General features: G+C 36.0%; 1 protein-coding gene across 1 annotated transcript in view; it reads left to right on the forward strand.

Moving 5' to 3' along the window:
• Positions 1-848: 848 nt before the first annotated feature.
• LOC104073327 (homer protein homolog 1-like) overlaps positions 849-9,592 on the forward strand; it is a gene marked incomplete at its 5' end in the record, with an annotated part of 20,552 nt that continues 11,808 nt past the window's right edge. Inside the window, one exon of the mRNA XM_009573046.1 lies at positions 849-1,005. Within this exon, the coding sequence (XP_009571341.1) occupies positions 849-1,005 (157 nt within the window). The remainder of the gene's footprint in view (positions 1,006-9,592) is intronic.

The raw sequence follows: 9,592 nt of genomic DNA on the forward strand, positions 1-9,592 counted from the left end.
AAATATTAATGAGCTATTTGCATACTAATACATTCACCTGATATGTCTGAGATATTTTTCCCTTGCATACTGAATGCAAAGATAGGGTCTGTGGATGATGGCAAACTAATTACCTGTGGAAATTAAAGCTCTGTGTTTGCTCAGAGAATCACTAAACTGTAGGCGAGGATTGTTCCTCCATACGCTACTTCAGTAAACCCTAACATCGGCTTCCTCTTTGCAATAAAGCAATAATATCTCTATGCTCCTTGATCTTTAGTCCTTTGCTGATATTATTGAGGAAAAACATATTAATAGTATTATGGTGTTGAAATTCAAGATCTTTGAGTTTGCAAGTACAAATTAAATATGGTATTTAATAAAGAAAGGGATGGAAGGCTTGCATTAAGACAACTAAGCTGTAGTTCCAAAGCACTACATTAGCTCTCTTTACTCACGTTGGTGACAGATCTTTTTCTACAATATATTTCATAAAGTAGTAGATTAAAAAAGCACTTTCACTCAATACATATATATTAAAATAGTGACTAATCATATACATATCCCAGAATTACAAGCTGTTGCTTTTGGGAAGCTGATGTGGATTTTATCATCCTTAACATTTTATTAAAAAAAAAAACCCTGAACTGGGAAGGTAAAGTTGTTTTCCAATAATGATATGTCTATATTTTCTGGATTTATAATTTCGAGCATTTGAGCATTTGGATTCTCATTTGGACATTCAGTCATAGGATTTTTGCATATTTCTATTTTTCCTGGATATTTTTTAAAAAAATTGTAAGGCATTTTAAGGAAAAAAAAAAAAAAGAGATCTGGGGGCTCTGACCATTCTCATTCTGTCTGTGCAGTTCGACAATCAGCAAGCATTGGGAGGCAGAACTGGCCACGCTCAAGGGTAACAATGCTAAGCTCACAGCAGCCCTGCTGGAGTCCACTGCCAATGTAAAACAATGGAAACAACAACTTGCTGCCTATCAGGAGGAAGCAGAACGTCTTCATAAGCGGGTAAGTCGAGGCAAACGGTCAGGATCCTTGAGGTGGAAGTACTGGTGACTGTATTCGCTCATTTTCAAGTAGAACAAATAAGCTTATTGTTGGGGCTTTAGGTTAACCTTTGAGACAGAAATTAATGATTACTTTAAAGCACACAGGGTTCCTCCGTTGGGAAATTCTTTCCTTTGTAGCAGTTCTTTTTCTGCAAAGAGTATCGTTGCAGGAAGATTTGTCTAACCTTATGATATGTTTGCCAGCTTTCACTCTTCATTTGATGCCACCACACCTGTTTCAGGACCTTCTCCATAGCATTACACTTCAGTCCCTTTTGCATTTAAACCCACAGAAACTTGGCATCAAATCTGTAAGTTAAAGAAACCCTGTTGTAGTTTCCACATATAACAAACATGAACAGCTTCCTCTCATCCTTGCACCTAAAGAAAACTGAACATAGATTCAAGATCATTATATGCAATTAGAGATCTGCTCCCGCTTTCATACAGCAGGAGCTGGGTCCTGTTTCCTTCACTAAATTTTGCAGAGGTCATTTGGCAAACCAGAAATTAGTGCACAGTGGGGGAAGGAACGACAGTGTTTGAGGGAGGAATAAAGCATGCAGGGTTGAAGGCTGCATTATGAAAACAAGTATACAATATTTTCATTTCTCTTTTCACATGTAACTCTTTATATATTGTAGAATCTATTCACCTTTATCCATAAGAATTTGTCATCATAGCTTGGGACATTTTTGCACATTTTTGTGCAAAGTGAAGGCAAGATTAGCACATGTATGGAGGGAAGATGTCTTTGATGAAGCTGTATTAATTTTGTTAATACCAGTTAATTTAGAAAAATATCAAGGAGATGTACTTACTTAAGAAAATAAAAACAAACGAAAGCATTGCTTTTTTTGCGTGAAAACAGGTTTCATGAATATGCTGATAAGAAGGGAAAGGTCAAGTAGCAAATATGGCAGACCTTTTAATTTGATTTTGTATGCTGTGCTCACCTATATGAAATAAGGTATGGCAATTACAGTTAGCCAAATCCTGCAAATTGCCAAGGGTTCTTTCAGACCTGCGCTGGACCTGTTGAACTGGAGGCCTTCAGTAGTCCCAATATTCATCTGAGGGAGGAGAAATTCAGCTGGCTAAATCTAACTTGGGGATGTGGAAGAAAAAAACCTTGAGCTTGAGAAATCTGGGGAAATGGCAGGTTGTTGGGGCTGTCCTATACCTAGACTGAGTTGCAGACAAGGATCCTGAAGTCCCAGCCAAATGATTTGATAGGGAAGAATGACAATTTCCGATGGACTGTTATTGTGTGAGCCATAGCTGGCTGGATGAAACACATGAAGTGTAATTAAAACTGGTGCTTTTTGTCACGTTACTTTTATATGATGCTACAGTTAACAGAAGTAGTAACCATTTTGTAGCTACATTCATTAATAGCTGATGATTTTTCATAACCTTTACGCAGCAAATTTCCTGCAATTATTTTGTATTTCTGAGGGAATGCAAAATCTTATTACATGAGATCATCTATGCTATGCTCTTTTGATCACCGTTTACATAACTTTATTAAATATTTCTGTAATCTGTGACCTCGGGGCTTGTTGATATCTCATGTAGAATATAGGAACGCTCTGTGCCTATGTCTCTCTGGGCATGCCTGGAAATTACGACGGGATAATTCATCGTAGTACTGCCCTCTGTTGGAATTGCTTTTAGAAAAATATAGACTTGGCTAACTCAATAAATCAATAAGGCAAAAGTATGCAGATCCTGTAAAAAAAAAATCAATCTCAATCTGTTACCCATACGGTGCGATACAAGAGCTCTTCTAACCTGCATGGTGGAGACTGATCTTTCAAATTGAAGTAGTGCCCCATTTCAAAAAGAAACTGCAAATCAGATGCTTCTCTCTTACACAGACCAAAAATGTGTTGTTGAAATGGCAGATCTGGACACTGTTGGTTATGGTACATGTGGTAGCAAGCAGTGTTAAATCACTGTATTGTGTTATCTTTCTGTTCAGCTTATCTGTTAAGCTCAGTATAAACATGTAGCTGAGTTGATCCAAAAAATGTTCCTGAAACTGGAATCCATCTCATCTGAGATTATGTAGAAGTTATATATCAAGTCTAAGATGGTCATCTTTTTTTCTTGTAATTCTTGGAAAGACAAAAGCATGAAGAGTAAGTGTCCCAGTCTTAAGCAAACTAAGTTGTTGAGTTGAATTTGCTTCTGTAAGTGCTTGTCTTTCTCCACAGGATAATAATCTAGAGAGTCCTATAGACATACTTTTAGTCAGATGAAATGAACTCCATCCTTAGTTCATAGAATCACAGAATAAGTTAACATGGAGGGGAACTTTGGAGATTTTCTGGTCCTATTCTCCACTGAAAGCAGGGCCAGCTTTGAAGTTAGATCCAACTCCAGGACTGAATCATGTCACTCAGGGCTGTGAATCAAGTCTCAAATATCAGAGATCCCACAGCCTCTCCGGGCAACCTGTTCCAAAGTTTGACCACCCTTGTCAAATTATTTTTCCTAATATCTTACCTAATTGAGATTTGCTGTGCTGTGACTCTTATCTGTTGCCAGTTCAGAAGAAAAATGGGGTTTGATCCAAAAGAAACTTCGGTGAGAAAAGTTGAATAGGCTGGATATTTAGAAATACTCATAGAAAAATTGATTTCAAGGAGAAAGAAAAATTCGAAAATTAGTTTGCATGTTCAATTGTAATGTAGTAGTTGTTTTATATGGAAAAGTTGGCTGTCACAGCATCTCGCCCACTGAAGAAGAATGTGTGTAGATATGTACGCATTGGAGGGATATGCTAACTTACAAGTCCATAGTCTTGTATAAAATAGACGAGCCTCCAAAATGAAGAATGGTACTGCCGACATTAGCTGCTATATTTAGGTCAATTTAATAATATATTATGTGGTTTATATATAATGTGATTGTGGTATTCACTTCTTACATGCTTTAGCTTTATATACAAGTTTTGGTGCCTGAGTCATCTGTCTGCAAGCTACAGCAGACTCATATCCTCTGTCAGGTGTGGTGTGTGGGGGGAAGTAATGCATATTGATTAGTAAACTTTGCATTATTATTTCCATCTTTAGTTTCTTCTTTATATAAATAGCCTTATAAATAGCCTTATTTCCGTAAATAGTTTCCTCTTTATATAAAAAAAAAAATTATTGCTAATACTCTCTTAGTAGTTGACTTCTTATGGTACCTTTTTCCACAGTTTGAACTTTGTCATGTTTTATTTATAAACATCCTTTGATTTTATGTTGTATCTCATTCTTTTATCTTCTTTTTTTTCATTCACTGTGGTAAACTGGGTCTTTCATCTCGTGCGGTATTTGTTGTAAAATTTGCTAAGTTGTTTTAAATTATTTTAAGCCCAACATTTTTTATTCTATAACTGTTTTCAGATTTGATTGAAATAGTTTTCTGTTCATCACATTGTTTATGCTTTTTAAAATGCAGAAACAAAGCTAAAATGCCCCTTTCTTTGATCTTGATTGCATTTTTAAAAATTAATTTCATTTATTATTTGCCATTTCTGATTAAGTGTAAGATTTACTCATCTATCAGTTCAGTTTTTCATATTAACCTACATTTATTTGCTCTCTCTGAGGTCTTTGTCTTCCTTCTTCCATTTTTTCTCTGCATTAATAGTGCCTAGGGCTGACACGAAAACAGAGTACAGGTTCAGTGCGGCTGAGTGCAAAGTTCTCAATAAATTGAAGTTTTGTGCTCTCTTCTGATATATTGTGAGCTTAAGTCAGAAATACTGTACTTTGATATTTTGTCAGACATTATATTTTTCAGAAGTTTGCTAACTGAGTGTATGGATTTTTCCCTCTCAAATACGAAGAGATAATAATTCTGGGAAGATGTGATGCCCAGTCAAGAGCTTAACTTGGAGCTCTCAGCCTTCTCTCCTCTAATCTGCTCAGAAGCAACTTAACAACAAGGATTTCCCTTAAACAGGATTGGGGAGCACTCCTACACACCTTCCATAGCTTTTTGAAGTCAAAAGTGATTCATGAGTTTAGAACAGCTCAGCAACAGAAAGAAAAACCCTGAAGTGAGCTACTTCAGACAAATAGAATAGCATTGGTGCTAACACTAATCCTGATACCACAAAAAGGAAAGGATTGAATGGTGATATGAATTATGGAAAGTAACCCAAAGTTCTGTCTTTGTCATGTTAAAAGTGAAAATGATGATTTTTTTTCTTGCATGCTAACTGCTAAAGTAAATCATCCTATGACACTGGGCAATAGCACAGAGTAATAATACCAGTGCATAATAATAAGAGCTGCAGTCCTTGAAGATCATTCATCTGCAGGAAAAGAAACCTAAGATAAAAAGAGATGAAGGGAAGTGATCAAGCTCTTGGGTATTCCTGAAAGAACAGAGAGGTAAACTCTTAAATTCCAGCTTGTTATTTTACCAGGATTTCCTAGGAAATAAGATAAAATTAGCCTATTATGTTCTGGTTCTTTTATTCAATGAATGAAATAAGTATGAGGACATGTTATATAATCATCAAAATCACCTGACAAATAATGGACCCTGATTTCACTACTGTTAAAAGGAATTTTAAAGTGGATGTTAAAAAAATGCATGAGCATAGAGGAATAAAACCATGGTCATTTTATTGGGCTATTTCTGTGCTACTTAAAGGAAATAACAATCTATAAAAGCAGTTATTAAAGTCCACAAGAAGTATGGAATGCTATATAAGCCATCTACTCAGATTATCTATGGAAAATCTTTGCAGACCCTTTAGCAGACACTTCCACGTTTCCAACAGTTGCATTAGTAATTGAATAACCAAAACTAAATTTTGAACATGGAGATGTGATAAAGTTGCTTGCTGAATCAGAGCCCATACTGTGTGCTGAGAAGTCTTACCAGCACCTGTGTGGGACTACTGTGAATAACTGTTTGGCTGTATGTGGCTGAGGAAGGACATAATCTAAGAGCAGAAATATGAAAGAAGGTGACAGAAACTGTGGTAACAAATTTATGAATGGAGTTTTGATCCAAAAATTTACTGGCAATGCACCTTTTTTATGTGATGCCTATCTCTTGTCATCCTCCCTTTAAGACTGTGTCCCTCCTACCCCCACTGAACAATCCAAATTTACGTTATATTTAAATTTGGTTTGATTGATTGAAGAAAAAAGTTATCCAAGTGTAACTTCCTTCATAAGATATTGAAATTAGCATGTGGCTAGATAGCAGGTTGGTACCATTTGTTTATAATGAAAATAGATGAGCATTTTGCAGGGTAGATATGGGTAGCTTGGCAATTTACTCAAAACAGTGGGATTATCATTTTATTAGTATTCGTCTTTGCATTTATTTGAAAGAAATGTGTGTGCAGATGGACCAATTCTGAGTGCACAAAAAATGGACGACTAAGTCCATATATTTATGTACACAGTCTGTTCATCTGGAATTGCAAACTCTTGTTGCACGAGAAACTCCTGAAAAGGCAAAAAAAAGGGCAGCTCTTGCCCAAGTGAGGTCATAATGTTAAATATTGACCAAATGTTCAAGAGATGTTCTTGAGAGTGTTAGGGTTTTCTATGACACAGTAAGATCTGGAAAGGCTAATTGTTAGGGGAGTGTTAGGGTTTTCTGTGACACAGTAAGATCTGGAAAGGCTAATTGTTCTAACTGTGATAGTCAAATTTTTAGGAGACATATGGGAATATAGTGACTGGTTTTTATTTTTGAAATTACAATCTTGCCTTAAAAAAAGAGTTTGTGTTTCAGAGCAGGCTGTAATTATCTGCATAAGATTGGTTATCCTTTTCACAGTGAAACTAGTTTCTAATAAAAAGAAATCCAGAATAATATTTTAAAAATCCTTGAGAAACCATTGCAGAGGCTGACCACCTTCTTTGCATGGCATTAGGGTATACCAAAGGAAAAATACAAGCATTTTATTTCAGGGGATATGTATTTTTTTTCAGATGTACATTTTTGCTCCTCCAGTATCCATTTCAGCAATCATAAGTTCCATATTATTTTTGAAATGGTATGTGTTGTCAGTCTTGACATTAGACTGTCAGAGCATTTCCTAGGACAGGATTTCTGAAATCTAGCACGTACTCTCAGATCCCTTTCTGTGCGTGATTCCTAATAGAAATAATCTACAACTACCCTTTATCAAGATTCAACCCCTGGTTAATAATTACAGTTTACTAAAAAGACAGTCTCTTTTCAGACAGAGCAGGTGAATCAGGTTATGTTCCTGAAATCAGAATGTGAATTTGGCTTTTTTTAATGTACGCTGAACTGAAGGCAAGTCTTTTCTGTCTTCTTCCATTTGCCTTGATTTGTTTTTAGAGCAGATTTGCATTTAGGACTATTTCATTAGGGTTTTTTCTGGGAATTCACTTTCACTGAATGTGTCCTATATGAGATGATAATTTGAAAAAAACCCAAACTACCAACCAAACTACTGTTATTCTGGGAAAAGAAAAAAAAAGTTTTCACAGAAGGGTCTCTCATCCCCATCTTCATCTTTCTGAAAAACCTAAGAAAAGTGTTAAGATCCATTTATCTGCAAATTATAGAAAGCATACTTTGTGGAGGCATGCCACAAGATTTTTATGTAGTCAAAAGCTTTGTAGAATGAAATATATCCTATAATTCCAAAACTCCACTGGAGAATGAGGAAATTACTGGATTTAAATCCTCAGGATTAAAGGATAACATATCTGTACTGTGTTTGTTATTGCATGTATTTCATGACCTGGCCAGATAGTTGGGAAAAGTATTTGCTAATTAGATTGCGGAGAAAGGGATGTCCCCTGAAGTTAGTATTAGCATTATCAGTTGCAAATAATAACGCATGGCTGAAGCTCAAAGCATCGATTTTAGTAAATTTCTTATATTTTCAAATATTCCTACTGCAGTTCTATTGCTTTCTTCACAAAAATCAAGCAGATGATGGATTATTCCTCTTTCATCTCTGTAGAAATGAATAACTGTAGAAAACATTTTGATATTTCCATGGCTTGAGGCATCAGTGCCCATAGAGAAAAATGTGTCCTTTTCAGCAAAGTCTTTAATTGTTTTCTCTATTGAAAAAAGTAATATATTGTTGGTAATGCACAAAACTCCCTCCTGCCCCCAGGTTATCATTTTGTCTACGGGTAAATCTTGGAAAACTACAATAATTAATTTGCTGTCAGAAGTGATGTATATGAATAATACTATGGTGTGCTTTTTGTACTTTCAGCAGCAACCTTGAAAAGTAATTTTCCTTGTTTTCTGCATTTTCACATTTCTTAGCACAAAAATCTTTCCAGAGTTTTTTATTCTTAAAAGCTATACTGGAATTATTTTTATGCTTGGCTTGTTGCATGCTGTCTTGCATCTTACTGTCCACCATGAAGAACTGAGAAGCTGCTTCTGCATAAATTATGTGAAACTTTATGCAGTTATTCCTAGTTTTGCTAAGCCATGCAACATCATTTCTCTTCTTGTGGAAAGCAAAGGGCTCTTTTTTCTTTGCAGGAGGTTCATCTTGAATTATTGATGGAATAATATTGTCAGAGTCACATTTACACAGTTACATCCGTTTAGGGATGTAACTCAACCAGCTAAAAAACCATAATTAATACTTAAATTCAGTCTTGCATGTGAGCACTCTGCCTGTTCTGCACTGTAGCTTGGGCTAGTAGACCTTGGATATTGCATTCCACAACAAATAGAAGGGATAAAAATACCTTTAGGAAACAGCAGATTAATAGTGTCAAGTATATAAAATAGGCTACAGCTGCAGGAAAATATGTTCTTATCTGTCTTTTTTTGCATTTCTGTAGCAGTTGAAGTAATTTCTGTATGAAGTTTAGAAGGAATTTCATGATCTGTTGGTACTGAATTTAAGACGCTGAATAAAAACTATTGTTGTTTGAGATCAGAAGTGTACAAATTTATCTCAAGGAAGTGGTTTGAAAAAATGAATCAACCTGCAGCAAACATAGCGCAGATTCTTTCAGTCAATAATTGCTTGGGGAAGGTGACCACTCGAAATATTTCTGTCGTTCCCACTTCTTTGCTTCTGTCTAACTGAAGTCTTCACTTGTGAAGTTATTGTCTGTGTTGGGATTTGATGCAATCTCCCCTCTTCGTTTCTTTGTGATGTGATTTGGTTTGTTTTCTTTGAGAGATTCTTCAGTCTTCTGAAGCTGTGGGCAATCACTGGCTTAAGCTCACATCAAGGCTGTTACTCCTTGTTGTGTTACGTGGCCCAAAGCCTCACTCCTCCAGTCTTCCCAGCAGCCCAGTGTGTGCTAGCTGTCTGCTGCAATGAAAACGTCTGCCTGGCATCCTCCTCTATTTATAGGCTGTTGACCCTAGATTAAAATTTCCAGAAAACTCTAGAATGGCCTCTGCTGAGAAGGTCTAGGCTCTGCCAGAATAAGTTGCCTTGCTGTCTTATTTCAACTGATGTATTTCTCACTGAAGTAGGCAGTTGAAGTATAATGCCAGCCATATAATAGAAGAGTTAGCTCATTAAATAGTCACTAAAAAGTGCTTGCAGAGTT

Source organism: Fulmarus glacialis, unplaced genomic scaffold (genome assembly GCF_000690835.1).
Source record: "Fulmarus glacialis isolate BGI_N327 unplaced genomic scaffold, ASM69083v1 scaffold24032, whole genome shotgun sequence".
Taxonomy (NCBI): Eukaryota; Metazoa; Chordata; class Aves; order Procellariiformes; family Procellariidae; genus Fulmarus; species Fulmarus glacialis.